Source organism: Megalops cyprinoides, chromosome 18 (assembly GCF_013368585.1).
Source record: "Megalops cyprinoides isolate fMegCyp1 chromosome 18, fMegCyp1.pri, whole genome shotgun sequence".
Taxonomy (NCBI): Eukaryota; Metazoa; Chordata; class Actinopteri; order Elopiformes; family Megalopidae; genus Megalops; species Megalops cyprinoides.
Window position 1 is genome coordinate 4959487 of NC_050600.1, and position 25725 is coordinate 4985211.

At 47.7% G+C, this 25725-nt stretch overlaps 2 protein-coding genes and 29 non-coding genes across 31 annotated transcripts; 24 read left to right on the plus strand and 7 right to left on the minus strand.

Moving 5' to 3' along the window:
* Positions 1-9057: 9057 nt before the first annotated feature.
* LOC118793564 (ankyrin repeat domain-containing protein 53-like) lies at positions 9058-19381 on the plus strand. The gene is made up of 6 exons (XM_036551789.1): positions 9058-9065; positions 10098-10230; positions 14035-14234; positions 17654-17818; positions 18059-18179; positions 18791-19381. Exons 1-6 carry the CDS (start codon positions 9058-9060, stop codon positions 19379-19381), a joined length of 1218 nt encoding a protein of 405 aa, XP_036407682.1.
* On the plus strand, positions 10663-10736 carry trnan-guu. Its single transcript has one exon. It is a non-coding gene; the product is annotated as a tRNA-Asn (tRNA).
* On the plus strand, positions 10896-10977 carry trnas-gcu. The gene has a single exon. It is a non-coding gene; the product is annotated as a tRNA-Ser (tRNA).
* trnan-guu lies at positions 11214-11287 on the plus strand. The gene has a single exon. It is a non-coding gene; the product is annotated as a tRNA-Asn (tRNA).
* trnak-cuu lies at positions 11384-11456 on the minus strand. Its single transcript has one exon. It is a non-coding gene; the product is annotated as a tRNA-Lys (tRNA).
* On the plus strand, positions 11943-12016 carry trnan-guu. The gene has a single exon. It is a non-coding gene; the product is annotated as a tRNA-Asn (tRNA).
* Positions 12176-12257, plus strand: trnas-gcu. Its single transcript has one exon. It is a non-coding gene; the product is annotated as a tRNA-Ser (tRNA).
* trnak-cuu lies at positions 12505-12577 on the minus strand. The gene has a single exon. It is a non-coding gene; the product is annotated as a tRNA-Lys (tRNA).
* trnan-guu lies at positions 12708-12781 on the plus strand. The gene has a single exon. It is a non-coding gene; the product is annotated as a tRNA-Asn (tRNA).
* On the minus strand, positions 12878-12950 carry trnak-cuu. Its single transcript has one exon. It is a non-coding gene; the product is annotated as a tRNA-Lys (tRNA).
* On the plus strand, positions 13074-13147 carry trnan-guu. Its single transcript has one exon. It is a non-coding gene; the product is annotated as a tRNA-Asn (tRNA).
* trnas-gcu lies at positions 13308-13389 on the plus strand. The gene has a single exon. It is a non-coding gene; the product is annotated as a tRNA-Ser (tRNA).
* trnan-guu lies at positions 14668-14741 on the plus strand. The gene has a single exon. It is a non-coding gene; the product is annotated as a tRNA-Asn (tRNA).
* On the plus strand, positions 14902-14983 carry trnas-gcu. The gene has a single exon. It is a non-coding gene; the product is annotated as a tRNA-Ser (tRNA).
* Positions 15664-15745, plus strand: trnas-gcu. The gene has a single exon. It is a non-coding gene; the product is annotated as a tRNA-Ser (tRNA).
* trnan-guu lies at positions 16083-16156 on the plus strand. Its single transcript has one exon. It is a non-coding gene; the product is annotated as a tRNA-Asn (tRNA).
* trnak-cuu lies at positions 16253-16325 on the minus strand. The gene has a single exon. It is a non-coding gene; the product is annotated as a tRNA-Lys (tRNA).
* trnan-guu lies at positions 16450-16523 on the plus strand. The gene has a single exon. It is a non-coding gene; the product is annotated as a tRNA-Asn (tRNA).
* Positions 17047-17119, minus strand: trnak-cuu. The gene has a single exon. It is a non-coding gene; the product is annotated as a tRNA-Lys (tRNA).
* On the plus strand, positions 17243-17316 carry trnan-guu. Its single transcript has one exon. It is a non-coding gene; the product is annotated as a tRNA-Asn (tRNA).
* Positions 19382-19687: 306 nt separating the features above from the next.
* On the plus strand, positions 19688-19761 carry trnan-guu. Its single transcript has one exon. It is a non-coding gene; the product is annotated as a tRNA-Asn (tRNA).
* A 159-nt stretch (positions 19762-19920) lies between these two features.
* trnas-gcu lies at positions 19921-20002 on the plus strand. The gene has a single exon. It is a non-coding gene; the product is annotated as a tRNA-Ser (tRNA).
* Positions 20003-20684: 682 nt separating this feature from the next.
* Positions 20685-20766, plus strand: trnas-gcu. The gene has a single exon. It is a non-coding gene; the product is annotated as a tRNA-Ser (tRNA).
* Positions 20767-20777: 11 nt separating this feature from the next.
* LOC118793565 (ankyrin repeat domain-containing protein 53-like) lies at positions 20778-25473 on the plus strand. Its single transcript, XM_036551790.1, has 5 exons — positions 20778-20933; positions 22378-22577; positions 23746-23910; positions 24151-24271; positions 24883-25473. The coding sequence occupies exons 1-5, from the start codon at positions 20778-20780 to the stop codon at positions 25471-25473; spliced, it is 1233 nt and encodes a 410-aa protein (XP_036407683.1).
* Positions 21062-21135, plus strand: trnan-guu. Its single transcript has one exon. It is a non-coding gene; the product is annotated as a tRNA-Asn (tRNA).
* trnak-cuu lies at positions 21232-21304 on the minus strand. The gene has a single exon. It is a non-coding gene; the product is annotated as a tRNA-Lys (tRNA).
* trnan-guu lies at positions 21429-21502 on the plus strand. The gene has a single exon. It is a non-coding gene; the product is annotated as a tRNA-Asn (tRNA).
* On the plus strand, positions 21662-21743 carry trnas-gcu. Its single transcript has one exon. It is a non-coding gene; the product is annotated as a tRNA-Ser (tRNA).
* On the plus strand, positions 22969-23042 carry trnan-guu. Its single transcript has one exon. It is a non-coding gene; the product is annotated as a tRNA-Asn (tRNA).
* trnak-cuu lies at positions 23139-23211 on the minus strand. The gene has a single exon. It is a non-coding gene; the product is annotated as a tRNA-Lys (tRNA).
* On the plus strand, positions 23335-23408 carry trnan-guu. The gene has a single exon. It is a non-coding gene; the product is annotated as a tRNA-Asn (tRNA).
* Positions 25474-25725: the final 252 nt, after the last annotated feature.

Genomic DNA, 25725 nt, shown 5'->3' on the forward strand with positions numbered 1-25725 from the left:
GTTAGCTATAAATAACACAAGAATGTCCCATATATTTTGTTGCTTTAACTTAACAGATGTTGCTATTAGTCTAAATGTGTAGTGGAATCTGAAAATGTCCTCCTACCTCCTTCTGGCTGCTTTTCTGTGTACACACATTCACACTTGCACGCATACATTTCTACCTTTTCATAATTTACAAAGTGTGGATTGTTGAAGGTATGTTGAACATGTTTGCGCAAGTGTAGAGTACAACAGCAGTGTTAAGCCCAGTATTCCAGCCTGTCCTAAATGCTGTGCCCTAATCACGACTCTGAACCTCTGCCCCAATGAAGTAAAGTCGCAAACAGCACCATTTTTTCTCAAAAACATTTATGTTGACATTTACACTCTAGACAACATGGAAATAATCTGAAATCAGAGCATTATGTACCACTATGTAATGCAATTACATTATTACATTTTTATTACATTATTACATACACTACATACATATTGTGTATTACACACACAGTATTACAGCCATTATTACATTTTATTACATAATTACACAATTATGACATTATGTAATGTTATATGCTCACTCTTTGAGATCGCTGTGGCACCAGCTGTGGTATGTTGTTATAGTTTCATCAGTTTTACCATATAGGACATTATGGAAAACCCAATGTTAGAAGACCATAGTCACACCTTTGGCCAGTGAGAAAGCAAGAGGTCTGTGCCTATGGCAGGACCATGATCTACACATTTGGCTACAATGCTGACTTTTACTTGTGGAAATCTGGCATAATCTGATATCATTAATGTAATTAATCTGGTTGAAAAGACAGCAATCAGTGTCGATTGAGTCTCCTTAACACTATTTGCCATTGCTGGACATTAATTGCTCGTTTCCTGTCTGAGCAGATGATCAGTACTGACATATTCATGTTGAAGCCCTGTAGGTAAAGTAATAGTGCATGGTCCACCATTCTGCCCTGTCCACTGGACCTTAGCATGATGAATCCTAACTGGTCTCTTCAGAGGAATCGCTCAGAGCAATCGGCAGACTGTTGAGCACTGTTTAATCCCGTACTCAGAGGGTTGCTCCTCCAAACTAGAGGAGGCCCTGATCATTACATTACATTACATTATGTCATTTAGCAGACACTCTTACCCAGAGCGACTTCCAAATAACAATGCTAATAACAGTGCATCACAATGCTAGGAGTAGTTATCGAGAATTATTACAAGAGGTCAGTAAAATACTGAGTTAAGTGCTAAACTAGTGTAGAGTGCTTTTTTTATAGAAAATAGGGATAGATAGGATAGATAGAGATAGACAGAGAGGAAGGTAGATTAGAGATACATCTTGAAAAGATGAGTTTTCAGCTTTCTCTTGAAGGCACCCAGGGAGTCTGTTGTACGATCCTTCATCACCGTGCCCATATCTGTGAGCTGAGGTATGCAGCTGGGAAAAAACTGGAGAATACAGTAATGCTTATTCTGCAGTACTCAGGACATCGGGCAGTGGTGGACTTTCACCTTATCAAACCGGAAAAAGGTTAAGAGGAAAAGTTAAAGGATTTTAATAATACTCGGTGTTTACCGGAATAATGGGACTAAAGTAAATTATTATGTTCCTTGAAACCCATATCAATGGTGAGGATGTATGCCTCAGCTCTCACATTGAGGAAACAGGTCAGTTATGAACAATTGTTTGGATGACATGGAAATGGATTTCACTAATACATGAGGCTTTCTTGAAAACTACTTACAGACTATGTAAAATTAATATATTCACAATGCTGCATCAACAATCAAGCGCTGCTCACTTACACACTTTCCTTGTTTTGTTAATAATTCCTGACGCATTGTTTGATTTAGCCTGAGTTTTTGCATTCTTATGCCTGAAAACATAATGTTGTCTCAGTCTAAAAATGGCTTGTCAGAGTAATTACAAGTGCTCACAAAATAGTTAAATACATAAGAATAATGTATGGCTCGTCATCAAATCCAAGTTCGTTCACCATTTTTATATATATATATAGGAGATATTGAGGCACTGAAAGCTGCTCTAATCTCCATCTCCTTTAGCGCACTGAACACGGTGAAGCCCTGTGTAGGGATTGGATGCAGGCACAGCCAATCACATCAGTGCCTCTCTGATGGTAGCCAAAAAGGAGGCTGAGAAGGGATTTTTGTAGACCAGCTCGAATAACACCCAATCCCCCCCCAACCCCAAAACACAGCTGTTTGTTTGCAGAAACCTCTGTTAAGTCCCACCTTTTCAGACACAATGACAAAAACAAACCCTTAATGAAGGAAAAGCACCTGCTCTCCTGTGTGGTCGATTTAATCTGTGCATACACTCCATGCCTTATCCCACCAACAAACCCATCTGCTGTTACTCTTCCTGTGTCTCACCTGCTTATAATGTGTTAACCTCTGAACCATTCTGCCAGTTAAAGTGTGTGGATGGCAGCATTACAAATGGGTCAGTTAAGTGCCAACAATTTATAAAATGCTTTCTCAGTGGTATTCACTGAATATTAAAAAGTCTTCAAAAAAGTCTTCAAAAGTTCACCAATTTATAGAAAATATCCTTCGTAACTGATAAAACCAGTGACCATATTTAAAAAGTAAGCAAATGTTATAAACATAGTGATGTATTTTAATATTTCTAATTCACAAACTTTCAGTGCCAAGGTGTTAATGACTAAAATTTCTGTTCAGAATGTTTAGGTGAAAGTCATTCAGTGTGGTAACTGTTAGGGTAAAGAGCAGCGAAGGAGGAACGGCACTAAGCAGATGAAAGTTCAGTAGCAGGGGTTTTTATTTTGATTTTATGCCTTTGGCTAACAGACAGTCCAACAGGTATTCAAGGAGGTTGAAATAGGATTTCAATCTCAAATAAAGCACAGCAGAAACAAAAGACTAAACTAAACATCAACATGAAAATCAGAGAAAAGATCTTGACACAGGCGTTTGATTAATACAGCCTTAATAAGCAGCTCTTCCAAACCACACCCACCGAGAGGTATGAGAGCTGCTTTCAAACAGGCCTACTAATGGATCAATGAGCAACAGCCGCACCTCTGAGCTGTATCTGCTGTCGTGCCTGTTCGTAGGGCTGGTGCTCTCCATGGTCCTGCAGCGCTCTTCGGCTGTCATGCCTCCAATGGTGCTGAATGAACAGCATCATGGGTGTTCAGCCCTCCCCACTCCTACGCCAATCTCCTCGGTGTCACGGCGAGTGTCTCACTCAGTTGTAACCTGGCGGTGTACCAGAGGATGCCGTCTTTGCGCACTGAGAGTTAAAAGCCAGGTCTGTGGCAATGCACTCATCGCCATGGAGAGGATTATATACGCATGTTACGATCGTGCTGGCACACAAGGGGTTAACTCCGCTGGTGCCTGTCAGCCTGTGAGAGAGTATGACGATGGGTCACTGTGTGAACCAGGGACCCGTATGTCACTCACCTGCAGGGCAGGCCAAGACGTCACCAGGGAGGTCAAGACTGCTCTATTGGATCAAGTTTCTTTCTCTCTCTCTTTTATTCTCTCCCTTCTTTTCTGCCCTCTGTCCTCGGCTGTCTCTCTTGCTCCCAGTCCTCACTGCTTGGTTCTTGAGTGTCTCCTTCTCTCCCTCTCCAACTGTCAGCCCAAAGCCACGTCTTTCTCTCTCCCTCTGTCGTTCTGTAGCTCTTTTCCTTATTTTTCTCATCCACTTTTCATCCATCCAAGGGCCGTGGGGAGCTACCGGAGACTGCAGGGGAATGGTGAGGGGTGAGGTGGGCCCCGGGGGGTTGGCCGCTGCGGGGGGGTTGAGGTGCAGTTTGGGGTTGTGATCTGGGGGGATCCAAGTAGTGGCCTAGAAACCGAGATTTAGCATTCCTGTCAGACAGAGATTATCACATTATCCATTTTTAGTGAAAAAGGAAATCTGAAGGAAAGGAAAGATGATGTCATTTACGCACCACCCTATACACTGTACCACATATAGCCAGGGATTGGGGGGGGGGGGTCTTCCCCTTGCCATACTTTCTGTCCCTCTATACCTTAATTCAGTTCAATTCAATTCAATTCACTGTGCACAATCATACTGCCAAAGCAGCCTACAAGAAAACACTGCAACTGGCAGCAATAATTCAACACTGAACAATAATGTAGAACAAAACACTGTAAGTACACAATTAACATTTCTAATAACAACAACAGTAACAGCAACAAAGTACGATATAACTATGTGCAAGGAGAAGGAGAAGAAAAGCGTCACACTTAAGTATTTCACCATTGTTACTCACTGTTCCTCGGGTGGTGGCAGGCAGCATTGCACTGTGCTGCTAGTACTGAACATTTCCTCCAGTCTCCTAAGAGGAGGGGAAGTTTTTGGTTATCGGGTGGACTGTGGAAAGCAGGGCCCCCATTCTCTCTCTCTCTCTCTCGCCTGCTGCAGGCCTGCTTTGAGCTGCAGTGCCCTGTCCCCCGGCAGCATCCCCCCCCCGTGTCGCTCCCCTGGCACTGCTGGTTTTTCCTGCTGAAGCAGCTGCGTAGGACACAGCCCTCTGAGGGGGTCAGGAATGGAGAAGCACAACAAGGCAGACAGGGTGCTGACTCCGGGCCCTGTGTTATTACGTTTTTGCATTATGTAGGACCACAGGCTGGTGTTTTCTACAGCATTGCAACGGCATTAATCATTAAAACGTCCCACACACAGTATGGATATGATATGATAATATGAACATATGCAGACAGGGGGACTGTCTGTTGACAGGCAAAGTTACACACAGCAATGACCCCCTAGATTTCTCCATTGCCCATGTAAATAAGTTTCCCTATTTCGAGAAACATGCAGGTTTGGCTGAAGTTTCTGAGTTTGTCAATGCACTGTATATTATAACATACAAGAACCATGTTGGTGCAGAGTGAATCATTGAGTCAGAACTTATCCTGAGCTCTCTGCAAACATATGTACACATACACTCATTCATAGATCATTCATCTATCTATCTATCTATCTATCTAACTATTAGTATAGATAGATAGATATGCTTATAATATGTACATACACACACACACACACACACACACACATATATATATATATATATGTGTGTGTGTGTGTGTGTGTGTGTATGTATATATCATGTGGAGATCATATGCAGTCATATGATATAGCATGCAGTGTGTCCCCTGTCCATATCATAACCACAGGCACAATCCTCTCCCCTGTACAGCTGCTGCAAAAGACCTCAAAGCCCAACCCCCCCCGGCCGGCTGTGCTCTCATCATCTCTCGGCTGTGCCCGGCGGTGGCTGGGACTGCGCCCCGCCCCCCACCGTCCCCCACCCCGTCCGCACCCCCGCCCCGCGCGGAGTGTGCAGGCGTGCACGGCGAGGTCGCGGTACGGTCAGTGCGCACAGCCTGGCCGCGCTGTGACTCCGAGCCGCAGAATGTGCCAGGGTGCATTAGCATGGTGCCGCCTGGCTGAGCAGCAGCATCCGAGGAAACGAGAGCAGGGAGAGAGAGAGACGGGGGGGGGGGGGGGGAGAGGGAGAGGGGGGGAAAGAGAGAGAGAGGGAGAGGGAGAAAGACAGAGAGGGAGGGGGGAGAGGGAAAGAGAGAGAGAGAGAGAGAGAGAAAGGGAGAGAGAGAGAGAGAGCGGGGGAGAGAGAGAGGGAGAGAGAGAAGGGGGGAGAGAGGGAGTGAGTGAGAGAGCGGGGGGGGAGAGAGAGAAAGAGAGCAGGGAGGATGAGGGGGGGAGGTAGAGGGGGGAGGGAGAGAGTGAGAGAGAGAGAGAGACAGAGGGAGAGAGGGAGGTCAGGGAGGATAAAAAAGAGCTTCATATTTGATGAGCCACCTTGTGAGGACCCCGTGCCCTGGGGACTCTGGGCTACTTTAATGTAAGTGCGCTGATGCCCCTCTCAGCTCCTCCTCTCTCCCTCCCCCTGTCGCTCGCTCTCTCTCTCTCTCATCCTCCCTCCCTCCCTCCCTCCCTCTCTCCCTCCCTCTCCCTCTGTCTCTCCCTCTCTCTTTCCCTCTCCTTCCCTCTCTCTCTCTCTCTCCCTCCCTCCCTCTCTCTCTCTCTCTCTCTCTCTCTCTCTCTCTCCCTCCCTCTCCCTCTGAAGTGCTCCTCGCCATGATCACATAATGTGAAGGAACTTTTCTAAAGTTTTTCTTTGTATTCACATATTATGACAGGGTTCACATAAAGGATTAAAGAAGAGGGGAGAATTGTTATGGCATGTGCAGCTGTGTGTGTGTGTCTATGTGGCTGTTCCTATGTGTTTGAGTGTTTGTGTGCATTCTATATATACATATATAATACTCACACACACACATACACACACAGAGTTGGAGGTGGTTGGAGGGGTGCGTGCTGATGCACCAAACCGTCATTCCAGAGCTGACTGCCCTGAGCATGGCTCCACCTCCACGCTGCTATTACACCAGTCTTCATCCTGACTGGTCCAGAGGCCGGCCAATAGCAGAGTCACAGCGGGGGATGAGGGAACGCTCCCACTTCCTGCAATGAGCTAATTTTCTCGTACGCCTTGAGCTAGCTCCATCTGCTCTTGATATGCGTGCCTCTGCTCTTTAATGTCCTCTGATATCCCACTGCAACGCAGAGCTAAGTGGTGCAAGGCACTCATCGCTCCATGGCCTGAGAGGCCGAGAGGACTGAACCGAAGCTTCCCTTTAAAACATTTTTATTACTGGGAAAAAAACAGGCCCTGACTTAAAAATTCAAAACTGCCACATGCCATCACCTGTTGGTCAAAACAACAAAAAGCAAAATATATGCACAGTACACTCTGCGGACCGCTACAATGCAATGAGAAAGAAGAGTCAAAAGTTCAACTGCAAAAAGTGAAAAGTTCAACTGCAAGTAGAATACAGTTCAAACTTATCTTCTACAGTGTGACATGCACTTGTTTCGGTATGCAGAGAATGAAGGCTTCCTTTCTGTACAACACGTAGGTCTGGAATGTGTCACCCCCTGCATTTATGCATCCTTGCTGCTGCATTCTGAGAAGGAAGAACATATCTGATAAGAAAATGAAACATGTGGCAAGTGTATTAATGCAGGACGCATTACGTGAAGTAGTAATCACCAATACTCGTGTCGGTCAGTCCGTGAATACGCGTGCGTCTGCCAGCTGCAGACTGTCGTTCATCCTTGGCAGAGGCGCACGGGACACTGACACGTTGGGCAGGATCAATCAGCCTTAATGCATGACCCTGCCCTCTCGGTTCGAGCGAAGTTCAGGCGATCGATTTCAGACCGCCCACTGATTAATGCATCGATTGGAAAGTCACGCAAAGACACGGAGACAATAACTACAGTCCGAGAGAGACGCTCTGCGCAAAAAAAACCAGCAGGTGTCGGTGCGGAGCGCGCTCGATGCGGGATTGATCCGCTCCGCCACGCTCCGCCACATTCTGCGCGCACGGGCGACGCTCCCGCTGCGAGGGGCTTTATCGGCAGCCGTGGGCCATCGGCTTTCAGGGAGTATCCATATCCCAACCCAGCGAGGCTTTATCCAACAGCAGCTAAAAAACCCCTCTCCACCACTGCTTTACATTGATACAGAAACAAGCACTTTACTGCTAATGTGCACAAACGGGAGGGTCTGAATGAAATACTGCCACAGGATACATATTTCTCTGAATAACACATTATTAATTTTTCCTCCCACAAATATTAGAGGAGTTCCACAATCCACCTTCAGGTTACAATACAAAACCCACTCACTCATGCTGACCTTGTGTTATCTTAGACTAAAAACTATGATCTGCAAAGACACAGACTCAAACCCCACAGAATGATGGCAACCAACTCAGCACACAGGGGTCACTGCTTTACTGTACTGTACTGTACTGATTTTCCAGAAGTGTTAAACTTCCAGGAACTTCACAGTCGTCAGGAAGCACAAGACCAGCTGATTCCATAACAGGTTACTCAGTAATATCCCAGAGTCCTGTTGCTTTTGGAGGTAACCCATGACATCCTCCTCTGACCCCAGATCAGGCCATGAAAAGGTCTCATCCCTACCTCTCTACCTCCTGCCTCAGTCATTAATTTTAATATCCACAAAGGTACAATTTTAACAAAATTAAAAGAAAAGAAAAAAATCATTCATTCATACAAATCACTTTGTTACATCTCCCATAACTGAAATACTAACATGCTGGCTTGAGTATGGCTGGTCAAATGTGAAAACAAAATTAAAAGGAATGAATTAAATATTCAACAGTAAAATAAAAGATCACTTTAACTGACTAACACATAGGAAGTGGCTCTGAAGAGCATCTGCTAAATGACCAACTGTAAATGTAACTGGCAGAGAATTTTCTTTTCATGTGACCATAGGTCTTTTATGGAGGATTATTTAGTATGGAGCCTTTGCTACACACATATCATCTACTAATCTACAGCTATTCATGCTGTCAATGAAATAAACAGCAAAATGCAACTTTATACATATTACCTACCAAGAGAAAACGTGCAGAAAGTGGGCAGCTTCCAGAAGAAAGAGAAAGCAATTGGCCTACCTCAAAACTGCTATTCAGGAAGCCTTATTCTCAGTGACAAAGCAACAGAAAATATATCCACCCTCGTGCAAGTGACCAAATGAGGTACATTTTGGAGTGGGTCCTCCTCTTCGGACCCTTAAGGGTCTCTTAGGACGCCATCTGCAGGACTGTGGCGGTCACAGCATAATGGGAGACACTAGGCAGCACACCTCAAGTATAAACCTGAAGAATCTACATTGTGCGCACATGTCCATGGTTTTCTGTTGTAAAAAGAGCAATTTAAAATCAATTTCTCTTTATAAAAGAATGATTAAAACAACACGAGAAGTAAACAGGCATGGAGTTAGAGCAGCATATACTGAGGGATTTACCTTCAGGGTGCAGGTTCTGGGAATTCCACAAGAGGGATGAAAGTGTCCAGTCCGTTTCCAAGAACGCCACAAACAATCACAGAGGCAGACAGACCTGAGTCGCTGAAGTCGCTGCTTTGCGTTTCCCATTTGCGTTTGGAATCTCAGCGTAAAACGAAAAAAAAGTGAAACTCACTCGGGATCCGACATGAACAAGTAAGTACTGTAATAATTCAGTTTTATTTAAGAATAAGCATCAAATGTGCTAAGATGAAAGGACAATGGGTAACTTTAGAAAGACTGGAGTCTTCTTAATTGCGCTGCCGTATCCACGTGGATTCCACTTTTTCATCATCTGTTGTTTTTAAACCTCATTTATATAGAGACACTATTTTTCAAATTACTGTGTTTTGCCAGTAGGTACTTATAATTCAGTAATATCACAAATGAAAGGCTAACGATTGTAATGGACAAGCAGGGTGCTTAGAATTACCATAGCAACAACAGAGTGTCAACAAACGACTTCCAACAACTGTACGGTATGAAATCTAGACTCTCGAAAGCTTTGTAATTTCAGTGTAGCTGTTTTGTTTTAAACACAGTTACAATAACTAGACTTTGCTGAGGATTCAATTTTCTGACGTTTTAGCCTTGAACATCAGATATTTTGGGTAATTATGTAGCAGTACATCACATTTTTTGACAAGTGATGGACTTAAATTGCATAGCGTACATTTACATGGCATTCATTTATAAAGCTGAATAATTACTACTTATTTCAAGTTCTTTCCTCAATGGTACAGCAGCAATGGTCTATCTTTGCACTAGCCTGGCAATGTCCTAGTTACAAATTTACAGCCTCTGCAACACATTACAGCCCCTAACAACTCATTTTACATGTCATTACTGGTAATCTTTTACTTACAGACACATTATGTGCTGGATTCTGTCCATCATCCAGTCTGCTGAGGATGCAAAACACCATTATACACATGACGTGAACAGCTAAGGGGCTGGAATTTAAACCTGACAGACAATTTGGTTCAACAAAGGAATGGACAGAATTTTCAATGCAAAGTACAATATAAAGAGGCAGACATCTTCCAATTATGGAAGAATGTGTGGATGAATACTGTTTATGCTGAAATTTAACACAGAGGTGCCAGTGCCTCCTGTGGTGACTCTTCTTTGCGTGTGAATTACTGTGAAACGTGCTGTGCCCCTCCCTCTCTGGGTGTGTCTCTGCAGGAGGAGGGTGAAGCGGGGGCTGCAGAAGGCCCCCCCGGATAGTGACATGTTCCAGGCCGCTGCCTCAGGGGACCAGGCCTGGCTGTGCCTCAGCCTGAAGAGGGCGCTGTGCCTCACACAGCCTGACAAGCAGGTGAGACCTGGGTTTCCACCCCCTTCTGGGGCCAATGGTGGGGTTTCATGATCGCCCCTCTACTTTGGGTGGCCCAGCCAGTGCAGAAATGCCTGCTTTTTTTTTGTTGGCACTTTTTACTTTATTTTGCCATAGCGCCTGACAGTGGAACTCCCCGTAATATCAGAGAGTTTCTGTGAGGTTTGCATTTCATTTTTGTGGAGACTGGAATAGGGACAAAGACCTTTTAACTACATTGCAGCAATTATTTTGAGCAATGAATTTGTAGTTCTGTTGAATTGAGCCACACCCATTCTCCAAAGGGTGCTCAATTTGCTGTAGTGCGCTGGGTGACTTGGAGAGTGAAAAACAGCAGCTGTTACTGTGCCAAAGTACCTCTGTGATGAAAGAGGAGGAAAAATGCATGAAAGAAGTCTTCCATGCGTGGCCTCAGTCTCTGTGGCGCAATCGGTTAGCGCGTTCGGCTGTTAACCGAAAGGTTGGTGGTTCGAGCCCACCCAGGGACGCGGCCTCTTTAAATAAAATAGGTTCTAATGCCCAAAAAAAGATCTTCAAAGTTGATGCTTATCATTTTTGTGGAGACTGGAATAGGGACAGTGTTTGAGGGCCCAACTGTTGCCCTTTGTGTGGGGCCTGAGAACTGCCACTGGGGACCAGAAAATGCAGACGAGGTGGCCGAGTGGTTAAGGCGATGGACTGCTAATCCATTGTGCTCTGCACGCGTGGGTTCGAATCCCATCCTCGTCGGAAGCAGTGGTATGTTTTGAAATGTAACTGTATTGCTCTCAAAAATGGCTACACTTCCGAATACAAGCATTTGTGTTTGCGTGACTTAGAAAGAAGACCTTAACATGAGCTATGCAAATGTATAGGTAGCGTACTTTTAAGGGTGGCAATGTAGTAGAGTGGTTAAGGTGTATGTCAGAGGAGAGACCCTGGGTCATGTGATCAAAACCTCATCTCACAAAAGGCTGCATGTGTTAGTCTCTGTGGCGCAATCGGTTAGCGCGTTCGGCTGTTAACCGAAAGGTTGGTGGTTTGAGCCCACCCAGGGACGATGGTTATTTTGTGGCGGCAGTGTAGCATATGGTTACAACCATTCCTGACACCTTGCTCTCCGTCTTGTGATCATGATGAGAGCCGGTAAAAGCTACGCCCAACGTGGGGCTCGAACCCACGACCCTGAGATTAAGAGTCTCATGCTCTACTGACTGAGCTAGCCGGGCTTGTAACGCCACCATTTGTGCTTCTCGTTTTGAGTCACTCCCCCAACCCCCAACCCCTCCCTCAGAGGAGAGACCCACCTGCTGGACCTGCCACACCTGCGTTCACCCTGCCCCCACACCTCCCCCTGGACAGAAGTGGCCATGCACCTTGCGGAGACACTTGAACCTGGCCACTACTAGCATTTCCTGCAACGTTGCAAGTTGCAAAAATGTTATGGCAATGTTTGCAGTAACGACTCACAGACATCAGTTAGACACAGAGAACTATTCTCTTGTTTGTAACTGTTGAATTTTTTTTTTAATTTCCTTGTCAAATAAATGATTGACTTAAACTGTCTTTGTCAGGGAGATGTGAAGCTTATCAAGATTTTTAGTTTTGCACAAAGACCTTTTAACTACATTGCAGCAATTATTTTGATCAATGAATTTGTAATTCTGTTGAATTGAGGAAAAATGCATGAAAGAAATATTCCATGCATGGCCTCAGTCTCTGTGGCGCAATCGGTTAGCGCGTTCGGCTGTTAACCGAAAGGTTGGTGGTTCGAGCCCACCCAGGGACGCAGCCTTTTTAAATAAAATAGGTTCTAATGCCCAAAAAAAGATCTTCGAAGTTGATGCTTAGCATTTTTGTGGAGACTGGAATAGGGACAGTGTTTCAGGGCCCAACTGTTGCCCTTTGTGTGGGGCCTGAGAACTGCCACTGGGGGGCAGAACATGCAGACGAGGTGGCCGAGTGGTTAAGGCGATGGACTGCTAATCCATTGTGCTCTGCACGCATGGGTTCGAATCCCATCCTCGTCGGAAGCAGTGGTATGTTTTGAAATGTAATTGTATTGCTCTCAAAAATGGCTACACTTCTAAATACAAGCATGTGTGCTTGCGTGACTTAGAAAGAAGACCTTAAAATGCGGTATGCAAATGTATAAGTAGCGTACTTTTAAGGGTGGCAATGAAGTTTCTTTTGTGGCGGCAGTGTAGCATATGGTTACAACCATTGCTGACATCTTACTCTCCGTCTTGTGATCATGATGACAGCTGGCAAAAGCTACGCCCAACGTGGGGCTCGAACCCACGACCCTGAGATTAAGAGTCTCATGCTCTACCGACTGAGCTAGCCGGGCTTGTAACTCCACTGTTTGTGCTTCTCTTTTTGAGTGACTGCCAAACCCCCCAAACCCCAACCCCTCCCTCAGAGGAGAGGCCCTGGGTCATGTGATCAAAACCTCATCTCACAGAAGGCTGTATGTGCTAGTCTCTGTGGCGCAATCGGTTAGCGCGTTCGGCTGTTAACCGAAAGGTTGGTGGTTCGAGCCCACCCAGGGACGATGGTTCTTTTGTGGCGGCAGTGTAGCATACGGTTACAACCATTCCTGACATCTTGCTCTCCGTCTTGTGATCATGATGAGAGCCGGCAAAAGCTACGCCCAACGTGGGGCTCCAACCCACGACCCTGAGATTAAGAGTCTCATGCTCTACCGACTGAGCTAGCCAGGCTTGTAACTCCATTGTTTGTGCTTCTCTTTTTGAGTCACTGCCAAACTCCTCAACCCCTCCCTCAGAGGAGAGGCCTTGGGTCATGTGATCAAAACCTCATCTCACAGAAGACTGCATGTGCTAGTCTCTGTGGCGCAATCGGTTAGCGCGTTCGGCTGTTAACCGAAAGGTTGGTGGTTCGAGCCCACCCAGGGACGCAGCCTCTTTAAATAAAATAGGTTCTAATGCCCAAAAAAAGATCTTCAAAGTTGATGCTTATCATTTTTGTGGAGACTGGAATAGGGACAGTGTTCCAAGGGCCCAACTGTTGCCCTTTGTGTGGGGCCTGAGAACTGCCACTGGGGGACAGAACATGCAGACGAGGTGGCCGAGTGGTTAAGGCGATGGACTGCTAATCCATTGTGCTCTGCACGCGTGGGTTCGAATCCCATCCTCGTCGGAAGCAGTGGTATGTTTTGAAATGTAATTGTATTGCTCTCAAAAATGGCTACACTTCCAAATACAAGCATGTGTGCTTGCGTGACTTAGAAAGAAGACCTTAACATGAGGTATGCAAATGTATAGGTAGCATACTTTTAAGGGTGGCAATGTAGTATAGTGGTTAAGGTGTATGTCTCATAACCGAAAGTTTGATTCCCCGCTGGGGCACTGCTGCTGTACCCTTGGGGAAGGTACTTAACCCACTCAGGTTAATAACTCAGTAAATATCCAGCTGTTTAAATGGATAGCATTGTAAAAAAAAAAAAAAAACTGTAACCGAAGTAAGTCACTCTGGATAAGAGCATCTGCTAAATGCCAGTAATGTAATGTAATGTAATGTAATGTAAGGCAATGTAATGCAATGTAATGTCGGAACGTGTGACCATTCTGTGCCTCGGTGTAAGCAGCGTGCCACATTACAGTGTTGAAGGCGTCACTCTTATCCTACCAGTTACAGGGCGTATATGAGAAACAGGGGAGGAGGGAAGCTTGCCAACTTTACGCCCGTCCAAAGGCTTGTTGTCCCCTGTGTCCTGCTCAGCTGCAGACGCGGCCTGTAGCGTGTGCGTGAGCGTGACCGTGTGCCCCTGTGTGTGTGCTGCAGGGTCTGACGGTCCTCCACGTGGCTGCCCTCCACGGTCGCCTGGACTGCCTGAGGCTGCTGATGGAGTCCCGGGCCGCCGACGTGAACGCCTGCTGCTCCCGCGGACGGAGGCCCCTCCACATGGTGGTCAGCGCTCAGAGCCGACCGCACTCCCACGCCTGCCTTGCCTACCTGCTGGAGCAGGGTGCCCTGCCCAACGTGTACTGTGCCCCCCTCACTCTCACCCCGCTCCACTCACCCCTCACCCTCACCCTCACCCTCACCCTCACCCCACTCCCCTTCCCCCTCACCCCGCTCCCCTCACCCCACTCCCCTCACTCTCACCCCGCTCCCCTCACCCCACTCCCCTCACCCTCACCCCACTCCCCTCACCTCCGCCCCCCTCACCCTCACCCCGCTCCACTCACCCTCACCCCGCTCCACTCACCCTCCCCCCTCACCCCTCACAAAAGGGGAAGTGGGCGCTTGGCTGTGAAAGTCCTGAGTACCACTGCTTAAACAAAAAGTGTCAGTCTCTGTGGCGCAATTGGTTAGCGCATTTCGCTGTTACCCCCCCCCCCCAACCCCTCCCTCAGAGGAGAGACCCTGGGTCATGTGATCAAAACCTCATCTCACAGAAGACTGTATGTGCCAGTCTCTGTGGCGCAATCGGTTAGCGCGTTCGGCTGTTAACCGAAACGTTGGTGGTTCGAGCTCACCCAGGGACGCAGCCTTTCTAAATAAAATAGGTTCTAATGCCCAAAAAAAGATCTTCGAAGTTGATGCTTAGCATTTTTGTGGAGACTGGAATAGGGACAGTGTTCCAAGGGCCCAACTGTTGCCCTTTGTGTGGGGCCTGAGAACTGCCACTGGGGGACAGAACATGCAGACGAGGTGGCCGAGTGGTTAAGGCGATGGACTGCTAATCCATTGTGCTCTGCACACGTGGGTTCGAATCCCATCCTCGTCGGAAGCAGTGGTATGTTTTGAAATGTAATTGTATTGCTCTCAAAAATGGCTACACTTCTAAATACAAGCATGTGTGCTTGCGTGACTTAGAAAGAAGACCTTAAAATGCGGTATGCAAATGTATAGGTAGCATTCTTTTAAAGGTGGCAATGTAGTATAGTGGTTAAGGTGTATGTCTCATAACCGAAAGTTTGATTCCCCGCTGGGGCACTGCTGCTGTACCCTTGGGGAAGGTACTTAACCCACTCAGGTTAATAACTCAGTAAATATCCAGCTGTTTAAATGGATAGCATTGTAAAAAAAAAAAAAAACTGTAACCGAAGTAAGTCACTCTGGATAAGAGCATCTGCTAAATGCCAGTAATGTAATGTAATGTAATGTAATGATAGACACAGAGAACTATTCTCTTGTTTGTTACTGTTGAATTTTTTTTTTTTAATTTCCTTGTCAAATAAATGATTGACTTAAACTGTCTTTGTCAGGGAGATGTGAAGCTTATCAAGATTTTTAGTTTTGCACAAAGACCCTTTAACTACATTGCAGCAATTATTTTGAGCAATGAATTTGTAATTCTGTTGAATTGAGGAAAAATTGCATGAAAGAAGAATTCCATGCATGGCATCAGTCTCTGTGGTGCAATCGGTTAGCGCGTTCGGCTGCCACTGGGCGGCTGAACATGCAGACAAGGTGGCCGAGTGGTTAAGGCGATGAACTGCTAATCCATTGTGCTCTGCACGCGTGGGTTCGAATCCCATCCTTGTCGGAAGCAGTGGTATGTTTTGGAATGCACCGCACTCCCACGCCTGCCTCGCCTACCTGCTAGAGCAGGGTGCCCTGCCCAATGTGTACTGTGCCCCCCTCACTCTCACCCTGCTCCCCTACGACCCTGAGATTGAGTCTCATGCTCTACCGACTGAGCAAGCTGGGCTTGTAACGCCACCATTTGTGCTTCTCTTTTTGAGTCACTGCCCCAACCCCCAACCCCCAACCCCCAACCCCCAACCTCCAACCCCCAACCTCCAACCCCCAACCCCTCCCTCAGAGGAGAGACCCTGGGTCATGTGATCAAAACCTCATCTCACAGAAGGCTGTATGTGCCAGTCTCTGTGGCGCAATTGGTTAGCGCGTTTGGCTGTTAACCGAAAGGTTGGTGGTTCGAGCCCACCCAGGGACGATGGTTCTTTGGTAGCGGCAGTGTAGCATACAGTTACAACCATTGCTGACATCTTACTCTCCGTCTTGTGATCATGATGCGAGTGGGCAAAAGCTACGCCCAACGTGGGGCTCCAACCCACGATCCTGAGTTTAAGAGTCTCATGTTCTACCGACTGAGCTAGCCGGGCTTGTAATGCCACCATTTGTGCTTCTCGTTTTGATTGACTGCCCCACCCCCCCAACCCCTCCCTCAGAGGAGAGACCCTGGGTCATGTGATCAAAACCTCATCTCACAGAAGGCTGCCTGTGCCAGTCTCTGTGGCGCAATCGGTTAGCGCGTTCGGCTGTTAACCGAAAGGTTGGTGGTTCGAGCCCACTCAGGGACGCAGCCTTTTTACATGGAACCCCCTCTGGGGGGGGCAGGGAAGCTGCGTCATCAAAGCTGACTCGTATTCTCAAATCTACTCCGGGAGCCCCCCTGTCCTGTATATCTTCTATCTATCCTTGCTGCAAACACACCTCTTTGTAATTAGTGTGATTAACATGCTCTCATCAGCTCAGCTAATCAAAAGTGCCACTGATGAGGTTCAGTCAGGTAGACAGAGCAGGGAAAGATGGAAAACGTGCGGAGCAGGGGGGCCCCAGGAGCAGGATTGAGAATCAGTGGAGTACACTAATGTAATGATTATTATGCTAAGGTTGAGATGGGTAACTGATTTGTGTCATTTGGCAGCTCTCTTTGAATAATATGGGCCATTAAGGTGCACTGGTGGACCTCCAGTACCACACATCCTGAAGAAGCCAGCGGATGAACTAGTTTGTGATGCCTCTGTGGGGCCTGGGGGCAAATGTGAGAGGAAGATGTGGTGACAAGGAGTGTGTGAAAAACAGCTTCCTGAAGAAAAGGAACACCCAACGTGGGGCTCGAACCCACGACCCTGAGATTAAGAGTCTCATGCTCTACTGACTGAGCTAGCCGGGCTTGTAACTCCATCATTTGTGCTTGTCCTTTTGACTGACTGCCCCACCCCCCAACCCCTCCCTCAGAGGAGAGACCCTGGGTCATGTGATCAAAACCTCATCTCACAGAAGGCTGTATGTGTCAGTCTCTGTGGCGCAAACGGTTAGCGCGTTCGGCTGTTAACCGAAAGGTTGGTGGTTCGAGCCCACCCAGGGACGAAGGGTCTTTTGTGGCTGTGTAGCATACCAGTTAAGGAGCAGGACTTGTAACTGAAAAGCCTCCGGTTCAATTCCTTGCTGGGGCACTGCTGCTGTACCTGTTGGCAAGATACTTAACCCACAATTCCCTCAGTAAGAATCCAGCTGCATAAATGGATAACATTGTGAAAAAAAACTGTCACTCATCTAAGTTGCTCTGGGTAAGAGCGTCTGCTAAATGCCAATAATGTAACGTAATCTCACACTTTTGGGAAACGCCAGCATTTCCACAGTTTCACAGCATTATAAGTATGAGGAAGCAGTAAGTCCTCTAAATGGCTTATTCCTCTATTCCCAGTTCCACTGAGGAGGGGCTCACTCCCCTGCACCTGGCCGTCACTGAGGGTCTGCTGGACTGCACCAAGACGCTTGTCCAGGTGGGGGCGGACATGAATGCTCAGGACAGCAGGGGCCACACCCCCCTGGACCTCGCCCGAATCTGGGGGCACAGGGTGATCGCCAGGTATGCATTTGTAATAATTTATTTCCCAATAGCTGAGGCTGGGCAACTTAGTTCAATTACAGTTAACAATTTAAGGATGTGTCAGCACTAGTTCAGAAGGACTTTTTCCAGCCAATCACTTTTCAGCTCCCCTGGTCTTGTGTTGGCCTGTTTTCTGGTAAAGCTGCATTGCGCTGACAGAATCCTTCTCTCTGACGTACTCATTTGTGTTTACATGTGTGTGTTGCATGTGCATCACAGGTTCCTTCAGGATGCCATGTGGCAGGAGGAGAAACGGAGACAGATAGAGAGATGCAGGGCCCTCCTGAAGCTTAAACAGACACTGGTCATGACACACACACAGCTACAGGAAGAAGCAAAGGTGACTTTTCAGTTACGTTTGTCTGAGTGGTTGTTATACTGTGCTGGGTGTTTGGTTGTTTTTTGATTGGGGCAGACTCTGTGAGTGACTTAGGTGAAGTGCATTGTGGGTAGGTGTGACAATGTAGAACACGATCGCAACCTTCTCTGACAATGTGGTCTCCACTGGAGCTGAACTCCCTTATGAAAAACACCTGGTAAAACATGAAATCTGTATAACTCCTGTCAAAACACAGAGAGTTTAGCAGTTCATCAGTTGCCACTGAGATACATGTAATTTTATGAATTTAATGTATAATACATTACAACATCATGAAATAATGCAATAATAAACACTGAAAGAGTCCAGGAATAATTATAAAAAATATGTGAGTAGTCAGTGTTTAGGATGTCCATATTAGTCTTGGAATCGTGGACTTGAGTACGATAGTGAGCTAACTTACAAAGATTCAAAATGACCAATATTTCTGACTTGAAGGAAAGAAAATTGGGCTCTAGATTTTTGTCACTGACTGTCACGATTACTTTCTAGAAGGACTTATTGATTTAAATGGGTGTGAGATGCGGCAGGACTTGCAGCGGAGTGACCCTTTTCTACTGTGGCCGTTTCAGGCTTCCAGAGAGAGCGTCAGTGAGCGGAGGGTGAAGGAGTGGGCAGAGGTGAAGGGTTTACCTCTCCTGCAGCCGGTCCCTAAAAACACGCTGTGCCGAGTGGCCCCACACCGCCTCTCCCCCGAAAGGAAGGACGCGACCCAGAAGCGCCGGACAGTCCGGCGGGGCAGGGGCTGCGAGCCGGTCCCGGAAGCTCTGCGAGAGATGTGGAACATCAGCCCGAATCCACGAAAGCCCCCGTGTGGCACCATCAGTGGGCCGCAGGGGGTACGCATGAGCACCCGGCCCGAGGAGACCCCCCCGGAGCCTGACCTGAGGGACAGCGTGACGCTTTCCAAGGGGACTGACGGCCAGGCCCAGTACGCCACCAGCTCAGACGGAGCCTCGTACCTGCTGCCATCTTTACCCTGGGACATGGTGCAGAGAATTCTCTTCCCCAATGCTGGCTCCTCCCGCATCGTCTCGCCCCTCGACTTCCACCCCACCCACCTGCTGGACCTGCCACACCTGCGTTCACCCTGCCCCCACACCTCCCCCTGGACAGAAGTGGCCATGCACCTTGCGGAGACACTTGAACCTGGCCACTACTAGCATTTCCTGCAACGTTGCAAGTTGCAAAAATGTTATGGCAATGTTTGCAGTAACGACTCACAGACATCAGTTAGACACAGAGAACTATTCTCTTGTTTGTAACTGTTGAATTTTTTTTTTAATTTCCTTGTCAAATAAATGATTGACTTAAACTGTCTTTGTCAGGGAGATATGAAGCTTATCAAGATTTTTAGTTTTGCACAAAGACCTTTTAACTACATTGCAGCAATTATTTTGATCAATGAATTTGTAATTCTGTTGAATTGAGGAAAAATGCATGAAAGAAATATTCCATGCATGGCCTCAGTCTCTGTGGCGCAATCGGTTAGCGCGTTCGGCTGTTAACCGAAAGGTTGGTGGTTCGAGCCCACCCAGGGACGCAGCCTTTTTAAATAAAATAGGTTCTAATGCCCAAAAAAAGATCTTCGAAGTTGATGCTTAGCATTTTTGTGGAGACTGGAATAGGGACAGTGTTTCAGGGCCCAACTGTTGCCCTTTGTGTGGGGCCTGAGAACTGCCACTGGGGGGCAAAACATGCAGACGAGGTGGCCGAGTGGTTAAGGCGATGGACTGCTAATCCATTGTGCTCTGCACGCGTGGGTTCGAATCCCATCCTCGTCGGAAGCAGTGGAATGTTTTGAAATGTAATTGTATTACCCTCAAAAATGGCTACACTTCCAAATACAAGCATGTGTGCTTGCGTGACTTAGAACGAAGACCTTAACATGAGGTATGCAAATGTATAGGTAGCATACTTTTAAGGGTGGCAATGTAGTATAGTGGTTAAGGTGTATGTCTCATAACCGAAAGTTTGATTCCCCGCTGGGGCACTGCTGCTGTACCCTTGGGGAAGGTACTTAACCCACTCAGGTTAATAACTCAGTAAATATCCAGCTGTTTAAATGGATAGCATTGTAAAAAAAAAAAAAACTAACCGAAGTAAGTCACTCTGGATAAGAGCATCTGCTAAATGCCAGTAATGTAATGTAATGTAATGTAATGTAATGATAGACACAGAGAACTATTCTCTTGTTTGTTACTGTTGAATTTTTTTTTTTTAATTTCCTTGTCAAATAAATGATTGACTTAAACTGTCTTTGTCAGGGAGATGTGAAGCTTATCAAGATTTTTAGTTTTGCACAAAGACCCTTTAACTACATTGCAGCAATTATTTTGAGCAATGAATTTGTAATTCTGTTGAATTGAGGAAAAATTGCATGAAAGAAGAATTCCATGCATGGCATCAGTCTCTGTGGTGCAATTGGTTAGCGCGTTCGGCTGCCACTGGGTGGTTGAACATGCAGACAAGGTGGCCGAGTGGTTAAGGCGAAGGACTGCTAATCCATTGTGCTCTGCACGCGTGGGTTCGAATCCCATCCTTGTCGGAAGCAGTGGTATGTTTTGGAATGCACCGCACTCCCACGCCTGCCTCGCCTACCTGCTGGAGCAGGGTGCCCTGCCCAATGTGTACTGTGCCCCCCTCACTCTCACCCTGCTCCCCTACGACCCTGAGATTGAGTCTCATGCTCTACCGACTGAGCAAGCTGGGCTTGTAACGCCACCATTTGTGCTTCTCTTTTTGAGTCACTGCCCCAACCCCCAACCCCCAACCCCTCCCTCAGAGGAGAGACCCTGGGTCATGTGATCAAAACCTCATCTCACAGAAGGCTGCATGTGCCAGTCTCTGTGGCGCAATCGGTTAGCGCGTTCGGCTGTTAACCGAAAGGTTGGTGGTTCGAGCCCACCCAGGGACGATGGTTCTTTGGTAGCGGCAGTGTAGCATACGGTTACAACCATTGCTGACATCTTACTCTCCGTCTTGTGATCATGATGCGAGTGGGCAAAAGCTACGCCCAACGTGGGGCTCCAACCCACGACCCTGAGTTTAAGAGTCTCATGTTCTACCGACTGAGCTAGCCGGGCTTGTAACTCCACCATTTGTGCTTCTCGTTTTGATTGACTGCCCCACCCCCCCAACCCCTCCCTCAGAGCAGAGACCCTGGGTCATGTGATCAAAACCTCATCTCACAGAAGGCTGCCTGTGCCAGTCTCTGTGGCGCAATCGGTTAGCGCGTTCGGCTGTTAACCGAAAGGTTGGTGGTTCGAGCCCACCCAGGGACGCAGCCCCTTTAAATAAAATAGGTTCTAATGCCCAAAAAAAGATCTTCAAAGTTGATGCTTATCATTTTTGTGGAGACTGGAATAGGGACAGTGTTTGAGGGCCCAACTGTTGCCCTTTGCGTGGGGCCTGAGAACTGCCACTGGGGGACAGAACATGCAGACGAGGTGGCCGAGTGGTTAAGGCGATGGACTGCTAATCCATTGTGCTCTGCACGCGTGGGTTCGAATCCCATCCTCGTCGGAAGCAGTGGAATGTTTTGAAATGTAATTGTATTGCCCTCAAAAATGGCTACACTTCCAAATACAAGCATGTGTGCTTGCGTGACTTAGAAAGAAGACCTTAACATGAGGTATGCAAATGTATAGGTAGCATACTTTTAAGGGTGGCAATGTAGTATAGTGGTTAAGGTGTATGTCTCATAACCGAAAGTTTGATTCCCCGCTGGGGCACTGCTGCTGTACCCTTGGGGAAGGTACTTAACCCACTCAGGTTAATAACTCAGTAAATATCCAGCTGTATAAATGGATAGCATTGTAAAAAAAAAAAAAAACTGTAACCGAAGTAAGTCACTCTGGATAAGAGCATCTGCTAAATGCCAGTAATGTAATGTAATGTAATGTAATGTAATGCAATGTAATGTCGGAACGTGTGACCATTCTGTGCCTCGGTGTAAGCAGCGTGCCACATTACAGTGTTGAAGGCGTCACTCTTATCCTACCAGTTACAGGGCGTATATGAGAAACAGGGGAGGAGGGAAGTTTGCCAACTTTACGCCCGTCCAAAGGCTTGTTGTCCCCTGTGTCCTGCTCAGCTGCAGACGCGGCCCGTAGCGTGTGCGTGAGCGTGACCGTGTGCCCCTGTGTGTGTGCCGCAGGGTCTGACGGTCCTCCACGTGGCTGCCCTCCATGGTCGCCTGGACTGCCTGAGGCTGCTGATGGAGTCCCGGGCCGCCGACGTGAACGCCTGCTGCTCCCGCGGACGGAGGCCCCTCCACATGGTGGTCAGCGCTCAGAGCCGACCGCACTCCCACGCCTGCCTCGCCTACCTGCTGGAGCAGGGTGCCCTGCCCAACGTGTACTGTGCCCCCCTCACTCTCACCCCGCTCCACTCACCCCTCACCCTCACCCCGCTCCACTCACCCCTCACTCTCACCCTCACCCCACTCCCCTCACCTCCGCCCCCCTCACTCTCACCCCGCTCCACTCACCCTCACCCCGCTCCCCTCACCCCGCTCCACTCACCCTCCCCCCTCACCCCTCACAAGTTGTGCAGTTTTACAAGGGGAAGTGGGCACTTGGCTGTGAAAGTCCTGAGTACGACTGCTTAAACAAAAAGTGTCAGTCTCTGTGGCGCAATTGGTTAGCGCATTTGGCTGTCCCCCCCCCCCCCCCCCAACGCCTCCCTCAGAGGAGAGACCCTGGGTCATGTGATCAAAACCTCATCTCACAGAAGCCTGTATGTGCCAGTCTCTGTGGCGCAATCGGTTAGCGCGTTCGGCTGTTAACCGAAAGGTTGGTGGTTCGAGCCCACCCAGGGACGATGGTTCTTTTGTGGCGGCAGTGTAGCATACGGTTATAACGATTCCTGACATCTTACTCTCCGTCTTGTGATCATGATGAGAGTGGGCAAAATCTACGCCCAACGTGGGGCTCGAACCCACGACCCTGAGATTAAGAGTCTCATGCTCTACCGACTGAGCTAGCCGGGCTTGTAACTCCACCATTTGTGCTTGTCCTTTTGACTGACTGCCCCACCCCCCAACCCCTCCCTCAGAGGAGAGACCCTGGGTCATGTGATCAAAACCTCATCTCACAGAAGGCTGCATGTGTCAGTCTCTGTGGCGCAATCGGTTAGCGCGTTCGGCTGTTAACCGAAAGGTTGGTGGTTCGAGCCCACCCAGGGACGAAGGGTCTTTTGTGGCTGTGTAGCATACCAGTTAAGGAGCAGGACTTGTAACTGAAAGGCCTCCGGTTCAATTCCTTGCTGGGGCACTGCTGCTGTACCTGTAGGCAAGCTACTTAACCCACAATTCCCTCAGTAAGAATCCAGCTGCATAAATGGATAACATTGTGAAAAAAAACTGTCACTGATCTAAGTTGCTCTGGGTAAGAGCGTCTGCTAAATGCCAATAATGTAACGTAATCTCACACTTTTGGGAAACGCCAGCATTTCCACAGTTTCACAGCATTATAAGTATGAGGAAGCAGTAAGTCCTCTAAATGGCTTATTCCTCTATTCCCAGTTCCACTGAGGAGGGGCTCACTCCCCTGCACCTGGCCGTCACTGAGGGTCTGCTGGACTGCACCAAGACGCTTGTCCAGGTGGGGGCGGACATGAATGCTCAGGACAGCAGGAGCCACACCCCCCTGGACCTCGCCCGAATCTGGGGGCACAGGGTGATCGCCAGGTATGCATTTGTAATAATTTATTTCCCAATAGCTGAGGCTGGGCAACTTAGTTCAATTACAGTTAACAATTTAAGGATGTGTCAGCACTAGTTCAGAAGGACTTTTTCCAGCCAATCACTTTTCAGCTCCCCTGGTCTTGCGTTGGCCTGTTTTCTGGTAAAGCTGCATTGCGCTGACAGAATCCTTCTCTCTGACGTACTCATTTGTGTTTACATGTGTGTGTTGCATGTGCATCACAGGTTCCTTCAGGATGCCATGTGGCAGGAGGAGAAACGGAGACAGATAGAGAGATGCAGGGCCCTCCTGAAGCTTAAACAGACACTGGTCATGACACACACACAGCTACAGGAAGAAGCAAAGGTGACTTTTCAGTTACGTTTGTCTGAGTAGTTGTTATACTGTGCTGGGTGTTTGGTTGTTTTTTGATTGGGGCAGACTCTGTGAGTGACTTAGGTGAAGTGCATTGTGGGTAGGTGTGACAATGTAGAACACGATCGCAGCCTTCTCTGACAATGTGGTCTGCACTGGAGCTGAACTCCCTTATGAAAAACACCTGGTAAAACATGAAATCTGTATAACTCCTGTCAAAACACAGAGAGTTTAGCAGTTCATCAGTTGCCACTGAGATACATGTAATTTTATGAATTTAATGTATAATACATTACAACATCATGAAATAATGCAATGATAAACACTGAAAGAGTCCAGGAATAATTATAAAAAATATGTGAGTAGTCAGTGTTTAGGATGTCCATATTAGTCTTGGAATCGTGGACTTGAGTACGATAGTGAGCTAACTTACAAAGATTCAAAATGACCAATATTTCTGACTTGAAGGAAAGAAAATTGGGCTCTAGATTTTTGTCACTGACTGTCACGATTACTTTCTAGAAGGACTTATTGATTTAAATGGGTGTGAGATGCGGCAGGACTTGCAGCGGAGTGACCCTTTTCTACTGTGGCCGTTTCAGGCTTCCAGAGAGAGCGTCAGTGAGCGGAGGGTGAAGGAGTGGGCAGAGGTGAAGGGTTTACCTCTCCTGCAGCCGGTCCCTAAAAACACGCTGTGCCAAGTGGCCCCACACCGCCTCTCCCCCGAAAGGAAGGACGCGACCCAGAAGCGCCGGACAGTCCGGCGGGGCAGGGGCTGCGAGCCGGTCCCGGAAGCTCTGCGAGAGATGTGGAACATCAGCCCGAATCCACGAAAGCCCCCGTGTGGCACCATCAGTGGGCCGCAGGGGGTACGCATGAGCACCCGGCCCGAGGAGACCCCCCCGGAGCCTGACCTGAGGGACAGCGTGACGCTTTGCAAGGGGACTGACGGCCAGGCCCAGTACGCCACCAGCTCAGACGGAGCCTCGTACCTGCTACCGTCTTTACCCTGGGACATGGTGCAGAGAATTCTCTTCCCCAATGCTGGCTCCTCCCGCCTCGTCTCGCCCCTCGACTTCCACCCCACCCACCTGCTGGACCTGCCACACCTGCGGTCACCCTGCCCCCACACCTCCCCCTGGACAGAAGTGGCCATGCACCTTGCGGAGACACTTGAACCTGGCCACTACTAGCATTTCCTGCAACGTTGCAAGTTGCAAAAATATTATGGCAATGTTTGCAGTAACGACTCACAGACATCAGTTAGACACAGAGAACTGTTGTCTTGTTTGTTACTGTTGATTTTTTTTTTTTAATTTCCTTGTCAAATAAATGATTGACTTAAACTGTCTTTGTCAGGGAGATGTGAAGCTTATCAAGATTTTTGGTTTTGCACAAAGACCCTTTAACTACATTGCAGCAATTATTTTGAGCAATGAATTTGT